This window comes from Oncorhynchus gorbuscha, linkage group LG17, assembly GCF_021184085.1.
Source record: "Oncorhynchus gorbuscha isolate QuinsamMale2020 ecotype Even-year linkage group LG17, OgorEven_v1.0, whole genome shotgun sequence".
Taxonomy (NCBI): Eukaryota; Metazoa; Chordata; class Actinopteri; order Salmoniformes; family Salmonidae; genus Oncorhynchus; species Oncorhynchus gorbuscha.
The window spans coordinates 43,841,886-43,865,018 of NC_060189.1; the positions used below are offsets into that span (position 1 = coordinate 43,841,886).

At 46.2% G+C, this 23,133-nt stretch overlaps 1 protein-coding gene across 1 annotated transcript; it reads right to left on the bottom strand.

Moving 5' to 3' along the window:
- Nucleotides 1-216: 216 nt before the first annotated feature.
- On the bottom strand, nt 217-22,235 carry tmem229b (transmembrane protein 229B). The gene is made up of 2 exons (XM_046309571.1): nt 21,990-22,235; nt 217-2,677 (listed from the first exon to the last, which is right to left on the bottom strand). The coding sequence occupies exon 2, from the start codon at nt 2,467-2,469 to the stop codon at nt 1,918-1,920; it is 552 nt and encodes a 183-aa protein (XP_046165527.1). The 5' UTR covers nt 2,470-2,677; nt 21,990-22,235; the 3' UTR covers nt 217-1,917.
- Between the last annotated feature and the right edge of the window lie 898 nt (nt 22,236-23,133).

Genomic DNA, 23,133 nt, shown 5'->3' on the forward strand with positions numbered 1-23,133 from the left:
TATCAGTGTCGATGAAGGGGAGGAGACAGGTTAAATCATTATTTTAAAGCCTTGAGACAATTGAGAAATGGATTGTGTATGTGTGCCATTCAGAGGGTGAATGGGCAAAACAAAAGATTGAAGTGCCTTTGAATGGGGTACAGTAGTAGGTGCCAGGCGCACCGGGTTGAGTCAAGAACTGCAACGCTGCTGGGTTTTTCACGCTGAACAGTTTCCCGTGTGTATCAAGAACAGTCCGCCACCCAAAGAGCATCCAGCCAACTGGACACAACTGTGGGAAACTTTGGAGTCAACATCCCTTTTCATCGCTTTCGACACCTTGTAGAGTCCATACCCCGAATAATTGAGTCTGTTCTGAGGGGAAAAGGGGGTGCAACTCAATATTAGGAAGGTGTTCCTGTTTTGAACACTCACCGTAGAGAGTTCTGGCCCTCCATCGTGACATCACTAGGCGGTAAATGAGTTAATAAACCAATAAGAAAGAGAGTTGCAAATCTCTGCCAATAACAGCTCGTTTTCAGTTTTCCCCTCCCCACTCAGACCACTCCCATACAGTCCTATCTAAATTCTTGCTTGAGAAATTGACCCTTTTACTCCTTTACTAAGAAGCTTGTTTTGATTTTCTTGGACCATTTTAATTGAATGCGATCACAGTAGGGCACTTAATTGTTACACAGAAATGATTTGATATTGAGATTTTTAAAAACGGCTGCATTGGGCCTTTAATGTATTGCTTTTGACTCCACTCGGTGGTTTGAGATCCACATTATTTTGCATCATCAAAACAGTGCCAGAGGCCATAAAGCAAGGGCCATTAATCGGGACAAACCAAAGAGATATCTGGGAGGAATACAGCTCCAGTAGTCCTATTTTTGAAACTTCAGAGGAAGCTTTCAGATGCAGTATCATGTCAAGTCCACAAGGCAGCAGCAGCTCTTTCAGTGTGGTGACAACGTCCTTGGCTAATAGTGAATGATTACATCACGTGAAAATCAGAGATCCTGAAATCAGAAATCCTGATTCGAACAGATATGCAGTAGAAATAGCACACAATTTGTTGAGTAAGTTACCTGAGACCTCATTTCTCAATAGGCAAATAGCTTATGAGTAAACAGACTGCAGTTGCATACAGAACCAAAACACCTCCCTCATGCATTTCCAAATATTGTGGGTTATCACTAACTGTAGAAAATCATTCTCCATGACAATCAATTATGAACATTTAGCATATAGCACCTTATTCAGATTGCTTTTGAAGCTATACAGAAATACAGTAGTTATGTATTTCGTTTAAAAAAAAAAAAAATTATACATTTCCGTACAATGTTTTAGTGCTTGAGTGGGATTCCAGAGTGATTCAGATTGACCTTTCCTCAATTGGATTTGCTCAACTCCTGTGTCCTCCCTCCTCCAGCCTCTCTGGCCTCCTTTTGAAAAAGGTTCAAGGTAATCGTGGAGAGGTGGCGAGGAGAGGGAATGTGGATGAAAATGCGCTCGTATGAAATGAGACTCTCCTTCTCCAATCATGAGTCATCAAGCAAATGACTTTTAAAGGGTGGAATCCCCAAATAAATGTATAAAGTGATCAAAACAACTGTAGCCAGTCGTGCAAGACATGTTGTAGATAAAAGGATAAGTAGCATATCGTTTTTAAATGTTTGCATGATTTTCTCCTTTGAGAAAAAAATTGCTGATTCAAAGCGGGTATGGCATATTTCAAAGCTCCTCCTCAAAGGACTCAGGTATGATACACTTGTGCTTCCTTGCCAAAAGGAGGCTACCATTTTTCTACGAACAAGTTGACACACTCCTCGACCACGAGACCACTTATATTTCCAGGTCACAGAAGAGAGAGGGCAGAGGTGCGAGGGTGGAGGACGGACTTTCCCCAAATGAGGAAATGCCCTTGTTCTTTGATCAGTCCAATTTAAGATAGCAGTTGGCTCCTCTTTGTTCGCCCCACACTTTCCTTCCTCCTCCCCCGCCTGCATCCGACTGGTCCCCTTCCACCCTGTCCCTGTCCATCCGTAACCGCAGCGTGTTGCGTATAACCAGTCGCTCCGTCATGAAAGATGCACAAAACCAGGGCAGGGCGTACTCCGCTGTGATCAACCCCATAAAGTTATACTGAAAATGGGAATAATCCCAGGGACAGGCGTCGAACTGGGTCAACAACAGCCCTGTACCGAACTCCCAGATATACGTCCATAGGGTATAGATGAGGCATCGCAGCAGCACGGGGCAACGGAGAGCTCGGAGGGCCAGGTACATGTGCTCCACGATGAGGATGCAGGTCCCGTAGATTAGCAGAGCCCATACACTGGTCACACCAGGAAACTTCCAGTTGCGGTTGACCACGAACTCCCAGGCGGCGGTGAACATGACCTCGCAGAAGTAGCCGTGGATGGCGTACAGGTACCAGCGAGACAGGACCGTCAGAGGCACTGGTGGAGGTGCCGGGGTTGCCATTGCGGTGGGCGCGATTTGGAATTACGCCCTCGCGATAAGGCAGTCCTGCCTGAGAGACGGAGGCCGAAATGTCGCCCTCAGACCACAAGGATTTCCTCTTGGTCTAATGGTTGGTTTGGCGTGCCATACTGTAGGTCTAGTTCAACGACACCCGTTACACCATGGCGACCGCCCCTCGCCCTTTATCTAGTGGAGGAGAAGCGTAGGTCTGTGGGAGAGAGAAAGGACAGAAAAGTGAGTTAGTCAGTTTGGTGTTACGTCAAATGCCTACCGTATGCATGTGGGGCAAAGGAAAGTGTTTCATAAGGGCAATACTACACTCTTAGAGAGAAAAACAAGGTGCTAAGTCAAACCATACTGGGCCTCTTTGAATTGTCCCTATAAGGGAAGCCTTAGAACCCTATGCAATCTAGAGCACTCTATATAGGGTTCTTCAAAGAACAACCTGCACATAGTTCTACCTAGAACCCTCTATGAAGGCTTCTGCCTAGAACCCTCTGTGAAGGGTTCTACCGAGAACCCTTTTATCTTTGGACGGTTCTTCCCAGAACCCTCTATGAAGAGTTCCACCAGCCTTATTCGCCTTTAATATCATAAGGCCTTTTTTTTAGGGCCTATTTATAACCTAAGCCTGCTGGCTTGTAAAGGGATGTGTAATTCCTATAGGAAGCCAGACAGAACTGGGATATCCAACAAGTGGAATTGTTCATCAACCGCAACCTGCACTCCGAATGGCTGCCAGGGTAGGGAAGATTGAATACTGAGACTAACCCAATCATTTAAACTGGAACATCCACCTCAGTATCGGGTGCAATATATCCAACAGATTGGATTCGTTTAGAAAACTGTGTTACTTATCTTTGTGTAGCATACAAATGTATCAACCATCAATGTACATGCAAAAATACTGATATTATAGTCAAATAAACTATTCTGAAAATCTCCCTGCAATAGAGCATGCTGGGAAATATTAGATATGATTCTATGTAGAACCCTTCTTGCCTTCTAAAGAATCATCAAAGAACCCTTTCTCCCAAAAACGGTTCCCAGGATGTTAAAGGTTCTAGGTAGAACCCTTTACCTTCCAAAAAGGGATCTTCTGATCAAAACAGAACCCCATCCCTCTGCAAATAACTGTTTTGGAACCCTTTTTTCTAAGAGTATATGGAAACTACGCAGACTGCTAATGATTAACCTTCAGATGACATGAGGCCTCTTAGATATCCCTTCCAACATTGTTGGCTGCTGGTACAAGGTCTTAATCTGACCACTTGACATTTGAATTAATGCCAGCTTGCATTTCTTTCCATGCCAGTTTGCAATATTAGAACCCGTGAGAATCAACGACTGATCATAAAGGAGTAGGTTGAAGTGGCCTCTAGAGCCTGATCTTGGGTCAGTTTCGCATTTCCCCCACCAGTGGTTAAGGTTAGGATTTGTCGTGGATCTGTAACTAGAGAAAACTTCACTCCTCAGCAATCCGAATGTTGTATCAGCCACACAATGCCATTACATCACAAGTGGTATCGGGGGTCAGACTAACACAATGCTTTCACATGTAGAGAGAGTTAGAATAGCCCCCCCCCCATGATCTGTGTGCATAATGTGCCCTTGCTTTCTGCAGTGTAAATCCCCAGGTCAGACCAAAGACTATATAAATAACGGGTGCAGGGCCAGACACAGGCAATAAGCACCACTGGTATCAAGTGTCAGGAGGCCCTAGCAGGGATGCCATCTCTCAACCACTCCGTCATAGTATATAACCTCGTCCCCAGGCCCCATTGGTTTTGACAGAAAGCCTAAAGTATATAAAGATTCTATATTATTTACAGTATGTCTGAATCGGTTCGATTCCACTGCATAGGCCTACTGACTGGCACATGCACATTGGAAAAGGGAACCAGTTTACAAGAGGTCAAACACTTTCGGCGCTAACAGTCACTAAAAAAGAAACACTGAGTGTAAAAAACATCAAGAGCATCTGCTCTTTCCATGACATAGACTGACCAGGTGAATCCAGGTCAAAGCTATGATCCCTTATTGATTTAAGTGCCTTTGACTGGGGTATGGTAGTAGGTGCCGGGCGCACTGGCTTGTGTCAAGAACTGCAACGCTGCTGGGTTTTTCACACTCAACAGTTTCCTGTGTGTATCAAGAATGGTCCGCCACCCAAAGGACATCTTGACACAACTGTGGGAAACATTGGAGTTAACATAGGCCAGCATCCCTGTGGAACGCTTTTGACACCCTTGTAGAGTCCATGCCAAAATGAATTGAGGCTGTTCTGATATTAGGAAGGTATTCCTAATGTTTGGCATACTTAGTGTATATATAGTTCTGTAAATATTAGTGAGTAAAAGGAGACAATTGTTTCATAATAGTCAAGATTGTAGTTCACAATCGTCAAAGGGGATGATTGTGGACTACAGGAAAAGGAGGACCGAGCACGCCCCCATTCTCATCGACTGGGCTGTAGTGGAGCAGGTTGAGAGCTTCAAGTTCCTTGGTGTCCACATCACCAACAAACTATCATGGTCCAAACACACTAAGACAGTCGTGAAGCGGGCACGACAAAGCCTATTCCCCCTCATGAGACTGAAAAGATTTGGTATGGGTCCTCAGATCCTCAAAAGGTTCTACAGCTGCACCATCGAGAGCATCCTGAATGGTTGCATCACTGCCTGGTACGGCAACTGCTCGGCCTCTGACCGCAAGACACTACAGAAGGTAGTGTGTACGCCCCCAGTACATCACTGGGGCCAAGCTTCCTGCTATCCAGGACCTAAATGTCGTCAAAGACTCCAACCACCCTAGTCATAGACTGTTCTCTCTGCTACCGCACGGCAAGTGGTACCGGAGCGCCAAGTCTAGGTCCAAGAAGCTTCTTAACAGCTTCTACCCCCCAAGCCATAAGACTCCTGAACAGCTAATCAAAGGGCTACCCAGACCCCTATTTTACACTGCTGCTACTCTGTTTATTATCTATGCATAGTCACTTGAACTCTACCTATATGTAGATATTACCTCAACTAACCGGTGTCCATGCATATTGACTCTGTACCGGTACCCCCTGTATAGAGCCTCGCTATTGTTATTTTACTGCTGCTGTTTAATTATTTGTTACTTTTATTATCTATTTTTAACTGATCTTTTTTTATTTTTTTTATTCAAATTCCGAAAGCATTGTTGGTTAAGGGCTTGATAGTAAAGCATTTCACTGTAAGGTTCTATTCAGCGCATGTGACAAAATTAAATGTGATTTTGATTTGAAGATTATACATCCAACCTGTCATGTTTTGTCATTTATTATCTTGTCTTGTCCCTGTGCTTCCCATTCTATTCGTTTCCCTCTGCTGGTCTTATTAGGTTCTTTCCCTCTTTCTATCCCTCTCTCTCCCCCTCCCTCTCTCACTCTCTCGCTCTCTCTTCTCTCTATCGTTCCGTTCCTGCTCCCAGCTGTTCCTATTCCCCTAATCAATCATTTAGTCTTCCCACACCTGTTCCCGATCCTTTCCCCTGATTAGAGTCCCTATTTCTTCCTTTGTGTTCCGTTCCTGTCCTGTCGGTTCCTTGTTTAGAATTCACCGTGCTGTGATTGTGTATCGCCCTGTCGTGTCGTGTTTTCCTCAGATGCTGCGTGGTGAGCAGGTGTCTGAGTCTGTCTGGTTCGAGTGCCTTCCCGAGGCAACCTGCTGTTCACCTGCTGTTCAAGATCGAGTCTCCAGTTAGTCCTCGTCATTTCGAGTGAAAGTTGTGTTTTTTTGTTTGTATACACTTTACTGGATTAAAGACTCTGTTTTCGCCAAGTCGCTTTTGGGTCCTCTTTCACCTGCATGACAGAAGGAACCGACCAAGGAATGGACCCAGCGACTTCAGACGCTCGTTACACTGCCGTCGAGATCCAAGGAGCCATGCTCGGCAGACACGAGCAGGAATTGTCTGCTGCTCGCCATGCCGTGGAGAACCTGGCCGCTCAGGTTTCCGACCTCTCTGGACAGTTCCAGAGTCTACGTCTCGTGCCACCTGTTACTTCCTGGCCTGTCGAGCCTCCAGAACCTAGGGTTAATAACCCACCTTGCTACTCCGGGCAGCCCACTGAGTGCCGCTCCTTTCTCACGCAGTGTGAGATTGTGTTCTCTCTCCAACCCAACACATACTCTAGAGAGAGAGCTCGGGTTGCTTACGTCATTTCACTCCTTACTGGCCGGGCTCGAGAATGGGGCACAGCTATCTGGGAGGCAAGGGCTGATTGCTCTAACAAGTTCCAGAACTTTAAAGAGGAGATGATTCGGGTTTTGACCGTTCAGTTTTTGGTAGGGAGGCTTCTAGGGCCCTGGCTTCCTTATGCCAAGGTGAACGGTCCATAACGGATTATTCTATTGAGTTTCGCACTCTTGCTGCCTCTAGTGAGTGGAACGAGCCGGCGCTGCTCGCTCGTTTTCTGGAGGGACTCCACGCAGTGGTTAAGGATGAGATTCTCTCCCGGGAGGTTCCTTCAGATGTGGACTCTTTGATTGCTCTCGCCATCCGCATAGAACGACGGGTAGATCTTCGTCACCGGGCTCGTGGAAGAGAGCTCGCATCAACGGTGTTTCCCTGCTCCGCATCGCAACCATCTCCCTCCTCTGGCTCAGAGTCTGAGCCCATGCAGCTGGGAGGGATTCGCATCTCGACTAAGGAGAGGGAACGGAGGATCACCAACCGCCTGTGCCTCTATTGCGGAGTTGCTGGACATTTTGTTAATTCATGTCCAGTAAAGGCCAGAGCTCATCTGTAAGCGGAGGGCTACAGGTGAGCGCAACTACTCAAGTCTCTCCATCAAAATCCTGTACTACTTTGTCGGTCCATCTACGCTGGACCGGTTCGGGTGCTACATGTAGTGCCTTGATAGACTCTGGGGCTGAGGGTTGTTTCATGGACGAAGCATGGGTTCGGAAACATGACATTCCTTTCAGAGAGTTAGATAAGCCTACGCCCATGTTCGCCTTAGATGGTAGTCATCTTCCCAGTATCAGATTTGAGACACTACCTTTAACCCTCACAGTATCTGGTAACCACAGTGAGACTATTTCTTTTTTGATTTTTCGTTCACCGTTTACACCTGTTGTTTTGGGTCATCCCTGGCTAGTATGTCATAATCCTTCTATTAATTGGTCTAGTAATTCTATCCTATCCTGGAACGTTTCTTGTCATGTGAAGTGTTTAATGTCTGCCATCCCTCCCGTTTCTTCTGTCCCTACTTCTCAGGAGGAACCTGGCGATTTGACTGGAGTGCCGGAGGAATATCATGATCTGCGCACGGTCTTCAGTCGGTCCCGAGCCAACTCCCTTCCTCCTCACCGGTCGTATGATTGTAGTATTGATCTCCTTCCGGGGACCACTCCTTCTCGGGGTAGACTATACTCTCTGTCGGCTCCCGAACGTAAGGCTCTCGAGGATTATTTGTCTGTGTCTCTTGACGCCGGTACCATAGTGCCTTCTTCCTCTCCGGCCGGGGCGGGGTTCTTTTTTGTTAAGAAGAAGGACGGTACTCTGCGCCCCTGCGTGGATTATCGAGGGCTGAATGACATAACGGTTAAGAATCGTTATCCGCTTCCCCTTATGTCATCAGCCTTCGAGATTCTGCAGGGAGCCAGGTGCTTTACTAAGTTGGACCTTCGTAACGCTTACCATCTCGTGCGCATCAGAGAGGGGGACGAGTGGAAAACGGCGTTTAACACTCCGTTAGGGCATTTTGAGTACCGGGTTCTGCCGTTTGGTCTCGCCAATGCGCCAGCTGTTTTTCAGGCATTAGTTAATGATGTTCTGAGAGACATGCTGAACATCTTTGTTTTTGTCTATCTTGACGATATCCTGATTTTTTCTCCGTCACTCGAGATTCATGTTCAGCACGTTCGACGTGTCCTACAGCGCCTTTTAGAGAATTGTCTCTACGTAAAGTCTGAGAAGTGCTCTTTTCATGTCTCCTCCGTTACTTTTCTCGGTTCCGTTATTTCCGCTGAAGGCATTCAGATGGATTCCGCTAAGGTCCAAGCTGTCAGTGATTGGCCCGTTCCAAGGTCACGTGTCGAGTTGCAGCGCTTTTTAGGTTTCGCTAATTTCTATCGGCGTTTCATTCGTAATTTCGGTCAAGTTGCTGCCCCTCTCACAGCTCTTACTTCTGTCAAGACGTGTTTTAAGTGGTCCGGTTCCGCCCAGGGAGCTTTTGATCTTCTAAAAGAACGTTTTACGTCCGCTCCTATCCTCGTTACTCCTGACGTCACTAGACAATTCATTGTCGAGGTTGACACTTCAGAGGTAGGCGTGGGAGCCATTCTATCCCAGCGCTTCCAGTCTGACGATAAGGTTCATCCTTGCGCTTATTTTTCTCATCGCCTGTCGCCATCTGAGCGCAACTATGATGTGGGTAACCGTGAACTGCTCGCCATCCGCTTAGCCCTAGGCGAATGGCGACAGTGGTTGGAGGGGGCGACCGTTCCTTTTGTCGTTTGGACAGACCATAAGAACCTTGAGTACATCCGTTCTGCCAAACGACTTAATGCCCGTCAAGCTCGTTGGGCGTTGTTTTTCGCTCGTTTCGAGTTTGTGATTTCTTACCGTCCGGGTAGCAAGAACACCAAGCCTGATGCCTTATCCCGTCTGTTTAGTTCTTCTGTGGCTTCTACTGATCCCGAGGGGATTCTTCCTTATGGGCGTGTTGTCGGGTTAACAGTCTGGGGAATTGAAAGACAGGTTAAGCAAGCACTCACGCACACTGCGTCGCCGCGCGCTTGTCCTAGTAACCTCCTTTTCGTTCCTGTTTCCACTCGTCTGGCTGTTCTTCAGTGGGCTCACTCTGCCAAGTTAGCTGGTCATCCCGGTGTTCGAGGCACTCTTGCGTCTATTCGCCAACGCTTTTGGTGGCCGACTCAGGAGCGTGACACGCGCCGTTTCGTGGCTGCTTGTTCGGACTGCGCGCAGACTAAGTCGGGTAACTCTCCTCCTGCCGGTCGTCTCAGACCGCTCCCCATTCCTTCTCGACCATGGTCTCACATCGCCCTAGACTTCATTACCGGTCTGCCTTTGTCTGCGGGGAAGACTGTGATTCTTACGGTTGTCGATAGGTTCTCTAAGGCGGCACATTTCATTCCCCTCGCTAAACTTCCTTCCGCTAAGGAGACGGCACAAATCATTATCGAGAATGTATTCAGAATTCATGGCCTCCCGTTAGACGCCGTTTCAGACAGAGGCCCGCAATTCACGTCACAGTTTTGGAGGGAGTTCTGTCGTTTGATTGGTGCGTCCGTCAGTCTCTCTTCCGGGTTTCATCCCCAGTCTAACGGTCAAGCAGAGAGGGCCAATCAGACGATTGGTCGCATACTACGCAGCCTTTCTTTCAGAAACCCTGCGTCTTGGGCAGAACAGCTCCCCTGGGCAGAATACGCTCACAATTCGCTTCCTTCGTCTGCTACCGGGTTATCTCCGTTTCAGAGTAGTCTGGGTTACCAGCCTCCTCTGTTCTCATCCCAGCTTGCCGAGTCCAGCGTTCCCTCCGCTCAAGCGTTTGTCCAACGTTGTGAGCGCACCTGGAGGAGGGTGAGGTCTGCACTTTGCCGTTACAGGGCACAGACTGTGAGAGCCGCCAATAAACGCAGGATTAAGAGTCCAAGGTATTGTTGCGGCCAGAGAGTGTGGCTTTCCACTCGCAACCTTCCTCTTACGACAGCTTCTCGTAAGTTGACTCCGCGGTTCATTGGTCCGTTCCGAGTCTCCCAGGTCGTCAATCCTGTCGCTGTGCGACTGCTTCTTCCGCGACATCTTCGTCGCGTCCATCCTGTCTTCCATGTCTCCTGTGTCAAGCCCTTTCTTCGCACCCCGTTCGTCTTCCCTCCCCCCTCCCGTCCTTGTCGAGAGCGCACCTATTTACAAGGTACATAAGATCATGGACATGCGTTCTCGGGGACGGGGTCACCAATACTTAGTGGATTGGGAGGGTTACGGTCCTGAGGAGAGGAGTTGGGTTCCGTCTCGGGACGTGCTGGACCGTTCACTCATCGATGATTTCCTCCGTTGCCGCCAGGATTCCTCCTCGAGTGCGCCAGGAGGCGCTCGGTGAGTGGGGGGGTACTGTCATGTTTTGTCATTTATTATCTTGTCTTGTCCCTGTGCTTCCCATTCTATTCGTTTCCCTCTGCTGGTCTTATTAGGTTCTTTCCCTCTTTCTATCACTCTCTCTCCCCCTCCCTCTCTCACTCTCTCGCTCTCTCTTCTCTCTATCGTTCCGTTACTGCTCCCAGCTGTTCCTATTCCCCTAATCAATCATTTAGTCTTCCCACACCTGTTCCCGATCCTTTCCCCTGATTAGAGTCCCTATTTCTTCCTTTGTGTTCCGTTCCTGTCCTGTCGGTTCCTTGTTTAGAATTCACCGTGCTGTGATTGTGTATCGCCCTGTCGTGTCGTGTTTTCCTCAGATGCTGCGTGGTGAGCAGGTGTCTGAGTCTGTCTGGTTCGAGTGCCTTCCCGAGGCAACCTGCTGTTCACCTGCTGTTCAAGATCGAGTCTCCAGTTAGTCCTCGTCATTTCGAGTGAAAGTTGTGTTTTTTTGTTTGTATACACTTTACTGGATTAAAGACTCTGTTTTCGCCAAGTCGCTTTTGGGTCCTCTTTCACCTGCATGACACAACCGTAATACAATAGTACAATTAAATCCTATCAAAGAGAGGTTGTGAGTGTGACCATGTACAGTAAGAACTGGTTTGAAGAGCAGATGCTGGTTTGGCGAAGTGGGCAGAGAGCCAGGCTAATGAGGATTTTCCTAACAAGGAACAAATGGGCCAGGAGACTGGACTGACCTGCCGCAACCCTGTTTCCCTCACACTCTTCCTGCCTCCCTCCCTCCCTCTCTCACCCCGTCTTGCCCCACTGGATCCTAACTCCTGCTCCCTTGAATTCTCCTGAGCTCCTTCTAGTTTCTCTCACTCTCTCTCGCTCACCCACTGACTCCCTCTCTCCTGCTCACCCACTGACTCCCTCTCTCTCCCCACACCCCATAGCCCCCGTTCCTCTCCGCTCCCTCCCTCCCTCCCTCCCACCCCATGCTCCACCTGTCTCCTGCTGCCTCTAAAACATTCATAGCGTCCCTACCACCACAGTGTCACCTGACCCACACCCAAACACCCTTTAGCATGCCTCTGTAGCCCAGCTTGACCCAGAGCTAAAGCCTGACATACAGTTGCTTGTGAAAGTATTCACCCCCTTGGCATTTTTCCTATTTTGTCACCTTACAACTTGGAATTAAATTGATTTTTTTTGGAGGTTTGTATCATTTGATTTACACAACATGCCTACCACTTTGAAGATGCAAAACATGTTTTATTGTGAAACAAACAAGAAGCATGCATAACTAACAACGGCTTTTTCTCTGGCCACTGTTCCGTAAAGCCCAGCTCTGTGAAGTGTACAGGTCCTATGGACAGATACTCCAATCTCCGCTGTGGAGCTTTGCAGCTCCTTCATGGTTATCTTTGGTCTCTTTGTTGCCTCTCTGATTTAATGCCCTCCTTGCCTGGTCCATGAGTTTTGGTGGGCGGCCCTCGCTTGGCAAGTTTGTTGTGGTTCCATATTCTTTCCATTTTTTAATAATGGATTTAATGGTGCTCCGTGGAGATGTTCAAAGTTTTGAATATTTTTTTAAACCCAACCCTGATCTGTACTTCTCCACAACTTTGTCCCTAACCTGTTTTTGGAGAGCTCCTTGGTCTTCATGGTGCCGCTTGCTTGGTGGTACGCCTTGCTTAGTGGTGTTACAGACTCTGGGGTCTTTTAGAACAGGTGTAAATATACTGAGATCATGTGACAGATCATGTGACACTTAGATTGCACACATGTGGATTTTATTTAACTAATTATGTGACTTCTGAAGGTAATTGGTTGCACCAGGTCTTATTTAGGGGCTTCAGCAAAGGGGGTGAATACATATGCACCCACCATTTTATTTTATGAAACAAGTTATTTTTTTCATTTCACCAATTTGGACTATTTTGTGTATGTCTATTACATGAAATCCAAATAAAAATCTATTTAAATTCCAGGTTGTAATGCAACAAAATAGGAAAAATGCAGAGGGGGGTGAATACTTTTGCAAGGCACTGTGGTGAGCTGGAACTGTTGGGTGTTGTTGATGATGATGATGATGTTGTTTTTGTTGTAGGTCCTCTCCAATGGTAGAAAAAGTACCAAATTGTCATACTTGAGTAAAAGTAATGATACCTTAATAGAAAATGTCTCAAGTAAAAGTGGAAGTCCCCCAGTAAATTTTATTAAAATCCTATTCGACTAAAAGTAAAAAAAAATTGGTTTTAAATATTCGTAAGAATCAAAAGTAAAATGTAATTGCTAAAATACACTTACGTATCAAAAGTAAAAGTATAAATCATTTAAAAATTCCTTATACTAAGCAAACCAGGCGGCACCATTTTCTTGTTTTTCTCATTTACAGATAGCAAGGGGCACGCTCCAACACTCAGACATCATTTACAAACTCAGCATGTGTTTAGCTAGATCAGAGGCAGTAGGGATGACCAGGGGTGTTCTCTTGATAAGTGTGTGAATTAGACCATTTTCCTGTCCTGCTAAGCATTCAAAATGTAATGTGTACTTTTAGGTATCAGGGAAAATGTATGGAGTAAAAACTACTTTCAAGTATTTTTTACTTAATTAAGTGCTTTACACCACTGGTCCTCTCCCACCTCCCCACCTCCCAGTTGTCATGTCAGTTTTGTTATTGCTCCCTCCCTGGCATCAATGGACAGTTTAATGGCTTCTCGCTGCTTTTTATTGATCATGATGGTCTGTTCTTGTTATTCTATTTTTGTGCTGCCTGGCATGAGGTGTTGGGTTCTAGGTCCAGATCAATAGGAAAGATAGCTCATAAGCAATTACTTCTGGACTGCCTACTGCCTCCACTCTCAGTCCCACTGCCACCTGGGACCCCTACCTGCTTCTGTACATTGGGCTCAGAGGGTGTAAGAACAGGCCAATAATAGCACTAATATCTGCTGTAATACCTACTACTACGCACCAACAGAGATGTGATGCAGAAGGAATGAACTGGTGATCAGGTCAGTCTGACTGTGAGAGTCATCCACTGAGAGAAAATTGCTGGGTGGATTATATAAAAAGAACCGGGTGATGCTGATGGAACAGAGAGAGAAAGATTCAGCGAGGGATTAAAATGCTCCTATAACGCTCCAGTAGGCAGGTTTAAAGGTTTAAACTGCTACATATGATCTGCGTTCCCATAATGACTCAAATGTGCTACCTGTCCTAAATGATTGCACAACAATTGCTAGGGATCCTCAGGGACAACCGCACAAACTTGACAAGTTATTTTTTTGAAAGGTAAACCAAAGATGTAATGTAATGATGCAAAATGTAAGGACACTAACACTAAAGTGGAAATAACTGATTAAGTAGGCCTACCATAGTGGCTAATATTTAAAGCTGCAATATGTAACTTTTTGGGTAACCCACCCAAATGCACATAGAAATGTGTGTTATAGATCTGTCAAATCAAATCAAATCAAAATCAAATCAAATTTTATTTGTCACATACACATGGTTAGCAGATGTTAATGCGAGTGTAGCGAAATGCTTGTGCTTCTAGTTCCGACAATGCAGTGATAACCAACAAGTAATCTAACTAACAATTCCAAAACTACTGTCTTATACACAGTGTAAGGGGATAAGGAACATGTACATAAGGATATATGAATGAGTGATGGTACAGAGCAGCATACAGTAGATGGTATCGAGTACAGTATATACATATGAGATGAGTGTGTAGACAAAGTAAACAAAGTGGCATAGTTAAAGTGGCTAGTGATACATGTGTTACATAAGGATGCAGTCGATGTTGTAGAGTACAGTATATACATATGCATATGAGATGAATAATGTAGGGTAAGTAACATTATATAAGGTAGCATTGTTTAAAGTGGCTAGTGATATATTTACATCATTTCCATCAATTCCCATTATTAAAATGGCTGGAGTTGGGTCAGTGTCAATGACAGTGTGTTGGCAGCAGCCACTCAATGTTAGTGGTGGCTATTTAACAGTCTGATGGCCTTGAGATAGAAGCTGTTTTTCAGTCTCTCGGTCCCAGCTTTGATGCACCTGTACTGACCTCGCCTTCTGGATGATAGCGGGGTGAACAGGTAGTGGTTCGGGTGGTTGATGTCCTTGATGATCTTTATGGCCTTCCTGTAACAACGGGTGGTGTAGGTGTCCTGGAGGGCAGGTAGTTTGCCCCCGGTGATGCGTTGTGCAGTCCTCACTACCCTCTGGAGAGCCTTACGGTTGAGGGCGGAGCAGTTGCCGTACCAGGCGGTGATACAGCCCGCCAGGATGCTCTCGATTGTGCATCTGTAGAAGTTTGTGAGTGCTTTTGGTGACAAGCCGAATTTCTTCAGCCTCCTGAGGTTGAATAGGCGCTGCTGCGCCTTCTTCACGACGCTGTCAGTGTGAGTGGACCAATTCAGTTTGTCTGTGATGTGTATGCCGAGGAACTTAAAACTAGCTACCCTCTCCACTACTGTTCCATCGATGTGGATAGGGGGTGTTCCCTCTGCTGTTTCCTGAAGTCCACAATCATCTCCTTAGTTTTGTTGACGTTGAGTGTGAGGTTATTTTCCTGACACCACACTCCAAGGGCCCTCACCTCCTCCCTGTAGGCCGTCTCGTCGTTGTTGGTAATCAAGCCTACCACTGTTGTGTCGTCCGCAAACTTGATGATTGAGTTGGAGGCGTGCGTGGCCACGCAGTCGTGGGTGAACAGGGAGTACAGGAGAGGGCTCAGAACGCACCCTTGTGGGGCCCCCGTGTTGAGGATCAGCGGGGAGGAGATGTTGTTGCCTACCCTCACCACCTGGGGGCGGCCCGTCAGGAAGTCCAGTACCCAGTTGCACAGGGCGGGGTCGAGACCCAGGGTCTCGAGCTTGATGACGAGCTTGGAGGGTACTATGGTGTTGAATGCCGAGCTGTAGTCAATGAACAGCATTCTCACATAGGTATTCCTCTTGTCCAGGTGGGTTATGGCAGTGTGCAGTGTGGTTGAGATTGCATCGTCTGTGGACCTATTTGGGCGGTAAGCAAATTGGAGTGGGTCTAGGGTGTCAGGTAGGGTGGAGGTGATATGGTCCTTGACTAGTCTCTCAAAGCACTTCATGATGACGGAAGTGAGTGCTACGGGGCGGTAGTCGTTTAGCTCAGTTACCTTAGCTTTCTTGGGAACAGGAACAATGGTGGCCCTCTTGAAGCATGTGGGAACAGCAGACTGGTATAGGGATTGATTGAATATGTCTGTAAACACACCGGCCAGCTGGTCTGCGCATGCTCGGAGGGCGCGGCTGGGGATGCCGTCTGGGCCTGCAGCCTTGCGAGGGTTAACACGTTTAAATGTCTTACTCACCTCGGCTGCAGTGAAGGAGAGACTGCATGTTTCCGTTGCAGGCCGTGTCAGTGGCACTGTATTGTCCTCAAAGCGGGCAAAAAGTTATTTAGTCTGCCTGGGAGCAAGACATCCTGGTCCGTGACTGGGCTGGATTTCATCTTGTAGTCCGTGATTGACTGTAGACCCTGCCACATGCCTCTTGTGTCTGAGCCATTGAATTGAGATTCCACTTTGTCTCTGTACTGACGCTTAGCTTGTTTGATAGCCTTACGGAGGGAATAGCTGCACTGTTTGTATTCAGTCATGTTGCCAGACACCTTGCCCTGATTAAAAGCAGTGGTTCGCGCTTTCAGTTTCACGCGAATGCTGCCATCAATCCACGGTTTCTGGTTAGGGAATGTTTTTATCGTTGCTATGGGAACGACATCTTCGACGCACGTTCTAATGAACTCGCACACCGAATCAGCGTATTCGTCAATATTCCCATCTGACGCAATACGAAACATGTCCCAGTCCACGTGATGGAAGCAGTCTTGGAGTGTGGAGTCAGCTTGGTCTGACCAGCGTTGGACAGACCTCAGCGTGGGAGCCTCTTGTTTTAATTTCTGTCTGTAGGCAGGGATCAGCAAAATGGAGTCGTGGTCAGCTTTTCCGAAAGGGGGCGGGGCAGGGCCTTATATGCGTCGCGGAAGTTAGAGTAACAATGATCCAAGGTTTTACCACCCCTGGTTGCGCAATCGATATGCTGATAAAATTTAGGGAGTCTTGTTTTCAGATTGGCTTTGTTAAAATCCCCAGCTACAATGAATGCAGCCTCCGGATAAATGTTTTCCAGTTTGCAAAGAGTTAAATAAAGTTCGTTCAGAGCCATCGATGTGTCTGCTTGGGGGGGATATATACGGCTGTGATTATAATCGAAGAGAATTCTCTTGGAAGATAATGCGGTCTACATTTGATTGTGAGGAATTCTAAATCAGGTGAACAGAAGGATTTGAGTTCCTGTATGTTTTCTTCATCACACCATGTCCCGTTAGTCATGAGGCATACGCCCCTCCACTCTTCTTACCAGAGAGATGTTTGTTTCTGTCGGCGCGATGCGTGGAGAAACCCGTTGGCTGCACCGCCCTGGATAGCGTTTTCCCAGTAAGCCATGTCTCCGTAAAGCAGAGAACGTTGCAGTCTCTGATGTCCCTCTGGAATGCCACCCTTGCTCGGATTTCATCAACCTTGTTGTCGAGAGACTGGACATTGGCAAGAAGAATACTGGGAAGTGGTGCGCGATGTGCCCTTTTCCGGAGTCTGACCAGAACGCCGCCGCGTTTCCCTCTTTTTCGGAGTCGTTTCCTTGGGTCGCTGCATGCGATCCATTCCGTTGTCCTGTTTGTAAGGCAGAACACAGGATCCGCGTCGCGGAAAACATATTCTTGGTCGTACTGATGGTGAGTTGACGCTGATCTTATATTCAGTAGTTCTTCTCGACTGTATGTAATGAAACCTAAGATGACCTGGGGTACTAATGTAAGAAATAACACGTAAAAAAACAAAAAACTGCATAGTTTCCTAGGAACGCGAAGCGAGGCGGCCATCTCAGTCGGCGCCGGAAGGAGTTGTCACTCAGTGAAAGCAAGTCTAAGAAGCTTTATATCAGGGCAGCAAGTAGCCAAGTGGTTAGAGCGTTTTTACTAGTAACCAAAAGGTTGCGAGATCAAATCCCCGAGCTGACAAGGTGAAAATCTGTCATTCTGCCCCTGAACAAGGCAGTTAACCCACTGTTCCTAAGCTGTCATTGAAAATAAGAATGTGTTCTTAACTGACTTGCCTAGTTAAATAAAACATTAATTAAATATCTCTTCTATGTGCGCTATTTCTATGCCCGCCCCTTCTTTAAGTTTGATTTTTGAGTCTTTTACTTTCGGTTTTGTACATCAGCTTCAATCAGCTGAAAATATAATATTTTTGTCATGGAAAATATATCGGTTTAGATGGTACAATGATTCTCTACACTATACTTGCTTGTTTTGTCACAAACTGTGTCACGGTTTTCTTCCGTCGAAGGAGAGGAGGACCAAAATGCAGCGTGGTTAGTGTTCAACATGTTTAATAAAGACAATAAACGTGAACGTTACAAAATAAAATAAAAACAAATGTGAAAAACCGAAACAAGTCCTATCTGGTGCTTATACACAAAGACAGAAGACAACCACCCACAAAACCGAACACAAAACAGGCTACCTAAATATGGTTCCCAATCAGAGACAATGACTAACACCTGCCTCTGATTGAGAACCATATCAGGCCAAACATAGAAATAGACAAACTAGACATACAACATAGAATGCCCACTCAGCTCACGTCCTGACCAACCCTAAAACAAAGAAAACACAAAAGAACTATGGTCAGAATGTGACAAACTGAAATTAAGTAAACTATTCAGGGGCAGCTCAGGACCGAGGGGCAGCTCAGGACTGAGAGGCAGCTCAGGACCGAGGGGCAGCTTAGGACTGAGAGGCAGCTCAGGACCGAGAGGCAGCTCAGGACTGAGAGATAGCTCAGGCTGGTTGACTGCTCTGGCGGATCCTGGCTGAATGGCCTGGCGGCTCTGGCAGATCCTGGCTGACTGGCGGCTCTGGACAGGCGGGAGACTCTGGACAGGCGGGAGACTCTGGACAGGCGGGAGACTCTGGACAGGCGGGAGACTCTGGACAGGCGGGAGACTTTTGAGGCTGACTCTCGGGCCTCCATCCGCGCCGCCGTGCTGCCTCCTCATACCAGCGCCTCTCCGCCTTCGCTGCCTCCAGCTCTTCTTTGGGGCGGCGATATTCTCCTGGCTGTGCCCAGGTTCCTTTCCCGTCTAGGATCTCCTCCCAAGTCCATGTCTCTAAATAGTGCTGCCTCTCCTGCTGCTGTTGCCTCTCCTGCTGCTGCATGTTTACCACGCCGCTTGGTCCTTGGTTGGTGGGTGGTTCTGTAATGGTTCTTCCGTTGAATGTGAGGAGGACCAAAATGTGTATGTGCAAAGTTTGACTGATCCAATGAACCATTCCATATCTGTTCAAAATGTTGTATCAAGACTGCCCAAATGTGCCTAATTGGTTTATTAATAACTTTCTAGTTCATAACTGTGCACTCTCCTCAAACAATAGCATGGTATTTCTTCACTGTAACAGCTACTGTAAATCGGACAGTGCAGATAGGCAGAACGCTTGAATTCTTGTTAATCTATATCGGATATGTCTGTCCTGGATTTTTTTTTGTTACTTACAACCTCATGCTGATCACATTAGCCTACGTTAGCTCAACCGTCCCGCGGGAGGGACACCGATCCCCTGGAGGTATATCAAAAAGCATTATGAAGATTCTGAAGGTAGATGCAAAAATGTGGATGGGTTTTTCTCATTACATGGTAGACCTACTGTGTTGTCTGTATCCAAGTTAAATCGGTAATTCAATGATTTACAGAAAAGTACAATATGTGTGTCTTTCTTTAATTCTCTCAATTTTAATGAAAGACCCTGGGGATGTGGAGTTAATCCCGAACATCTTTGTCATGTCCCTGGGATTAGGAATCTGTATGCTCAAATTGCGAGGAAAAGACTTTGTTAAGATTTTGTTAACTCTTTAGTAGATTCACATGTGCATATCTTGGAGTGAATAATGATTTCCCTTTATCAAAATACACAGGGAACAGGGTGTGTAAATAAGGCTTGCAGGTTGACCCGCGACTCCTTGTGCAGGCCCAAGAGAGGAGTTACCGTTACTGCAGAATCACTGTGCCGGCTGCCCCATAGAGATAATAATTTGGGGGATGCCCCTCTCTCTCACTTTTGAAACTGTGACAACCTCAAATAACCTCACTGCGGCAACCCCACTGATAGTGGGAGAAATGTTGATGCCATATAGGACTGTGACAGTCATGGAATATTGGAGGACAGTAATTGGCCAGTAATAATCCTTTTTATTAGATTTTTTGGCACATTATCTCCTCTCCTGACTGCATGTACCGCCATCAACAGTGCATTCGGAAAGTATTCAGACCTCTTGACTTTTTCATCATTTTATTCCGTTACAGACATATTCTAAAATGGATTGCAATTGTTCCCCCCCCCCCCTCACCAATCTACACACAATTCCCCATAATGACAAAGCAAAAACTGTTTTTTATACATTTTCGCAAATGTATAAAACATTTGAAACTGAAATATTATATTTACATAAGATTTCAGGCCTTTTACTCAGTACTTTATTGAAGCACCTTTGGTAGCGATTACAGCCTCGAGTCTTCTTGGGTACGACGCTACAAGCTTAGTACACCTGTATTTGGGAGGTTTCCCCCATTCTTCTCTGCAGATCCTGTCAAGCTCTGTCAGGCTGGATGGGGAGAGTCGCTGTTCAGGTAGGTCTCTCCAGAGATGTTCGATCGGGTTCAAGTCCGGGCTCTGGCTGGGCCACTCAAGGCCATTCAGAGACTCATCCGGGAAGTCACTCCTGCATTGTCTTTAAAGGGTGCTTAGGGTCGTTGTCTTGTTGGAAGGTGAACCTTCCCCAGTCTGAGATCAAGATCACTCTGGAGATTTTCATCAAGGATCTCTCTATACTTTGTCTGTTCATCTTTCCCTCAATCCTGACTAGTCTCCCGCTGAAAAACATCTCCACAGCATGATTCTGCCACCACCATGGTTCACCGTAGGGATGGTGCCAGGTTTCCTCCAGACATGATGCTTGGTATTCAGGCCAAAGAGTTCAATCTTGGTTTCATCAGACCAGAAAATCTTGTTTCTCATTGTCTGAAGAGTCCTTTAGGCAAACTCCAAGCGGGCTGTCATGTGCCTTTTACTGAGGAGTGTCTTCCGTCTGGCCACCTGATTGGTAGAGTGCTGCAGAGATGGTTGTCCTTCTGGAAGGTTCTCCCATCTCCACAGAGGAACTCTGGTGCTCTGTCAGAGTGACCATCGGGTTCTTGGTCACCTCCTTGACCAAGGCCCTTCTCCGATTGCTCAGTTTGGCCAGCTCTAGGAAGAGTTTTGGTGGTTCCAAACTTCTTCCATTTAAGAATGATGGAGACTACGGTGTTTTTTGGGACCTTCAATGCTGCAGACATTTTTTGGTACCCTTCCCCAGATCTGTGCCTCAACACAATCCTGTCTCGGAGCTCTACGGACAAGTCCTTCGACCTCATGGCTTGGTTTTTGCTCTGACATGCACAGTCAACTGTGGGACCTTATGTAGAGGTGTGTGTTTTAGAAAAAGGCTGTAACGTAACAAAATGATGAAAAAGTCAAGGGGTTTGAATACTTTCAGAATGCACGGTAAATAAAACGAATAGAACAGGCACTCCCATTCAAGTCAATGATAGCATAATGAGTGGACACGCATCTGGCAGATATTGCGAGTGTACCCATTGGAGCAGAGCAGAAAGTAAAAGCAGGAAGTGTACCCATCAATATGTGCTGTGATTTGTTGATTCAACTCAACTGACATTCCAAATACATTCCATTGCATGAGTCACATCAGATAACACATAATTTGAATTAACATTCTACATTTCTTTAAGGAGCAACAAAGTTTCATCACGTTGTTAGGGGTCCATGTTACCGCAGAAACGGACTCAACCGAATGCTTAATTTTTTTAGTTCATGACATCTCATCCATAACCTTCGGTTATACGGTTATATGGTAATTGTGCCAGCCCTAGGCTATGCCTTGCCTACTCCCCCCAAATCAAATATTGATTGCTCATGTGATGGCTTGGGCTGCATTTATATTAGGCTATCCTACAGTAGCCTATGCCAACAGTACACATTTTTCACATGTATCAGTGAGCATAAAAATATTATAGGAAAAACATACAAATAATGGGAAACGCGAAAACTGTTATAACCGCGGGAAATATGTGCTATTCATATTGTCCTCCCCATGGACAACGCGTCAAGTGGGGCAGCAGTTTTTTTTTAAACAATTAATTTAATCAACTGTATTCCTATGTCAGGATGACCAAAATACATCCTGTAGCCTAGTCTAACCACTGTCCTGCGCGGTTTCAAGTAGGCAGTAAAGTGGAACAACAATTATATCAACCCGCACATCTTACCGGGAGATTGTCGCCCACGGTTGTAGATTCCACGAAAATGCACCTCAGGACCAACGGTCAATGTGAAGAATCACCATCCGCAAACAGGACATCGTCTGACCGTCAGTTACAGGCTCATTCACCATTCCGGAGGGGACTACTGTCCAATGAAAATTGACACATTTTCCTTCACTGCAGTATTAGCCAGGACAGCAGCACATGCTCAGAGACAGAACGGTCCCTACTCCTGCTGTTCTTGCATCTTTCATTAACTCTTTCTTCACCTCGGTGAGTAGTGGGTTTTTATTGAGCTCTGGCAGAATTCAGAGCTGGGTCGTGTTCAGCAGGGAGAAACGTTTTAAACAGCAGAGGTACAGTACTACCTGAACTTGTCCAGTAAGAACAGGTTTTAGTTTCAATCTTCCATAGCTAAACGCTTTGCTACAGTGGGCTGGTTTGAAGAGGACCCAGGCCTTTATACACCAGGGAAACAGTTTCTCTTGATAGTGGGGACATACAAAACAGTGTCAGAGTGCATAACTTAAGCACCTTTATATGTAATACCTTTGGGAATTGAAATCACTATCTTGGTATTTCTATTGCAACGCACTTACCAACTGAGCCACACTGAACTCCAGTCACCATAGGCATTGACCAGAGAAACCGCTCAGGAATGGGAGTTTCCATTAGAAATTAAATGGACCCATACCCTGAACATGATATAGAGCCTTGTCTCTAAAACAGTCTGTCATTGACAGAACCTCTGTGACCTCTAAGCACTTTTAGAGGGAGTGGGCAGGGAAAACCACTGCAGTTGTAAAACAGTAAAAAAAAAAAAAAAATCTCAGCGCCCAATCAGAGGTCGCATATGGCAGATTGGGTTTGTATCAGGATTGAGATCCACATATGGAGGAGGTACGGTATAAATTGGAAGGCAAAAGATCAGATTCAATATAGTCACTATATACACCCCTAAAGTAGGACGGAATTACCAGGGATCTCACAATAAGATATCAAAATACTTAGGTGGAATAGAATGTATTGTAATCACAGGTGGTTGGTGGCACATTCATTGGGGAGGGCGGGCTCATAGTAATGGCTGGAACTGCTTATTGATATGGTATCAAACGTGTTTGATGCCATTCCATTCACTCCATTGCCACAA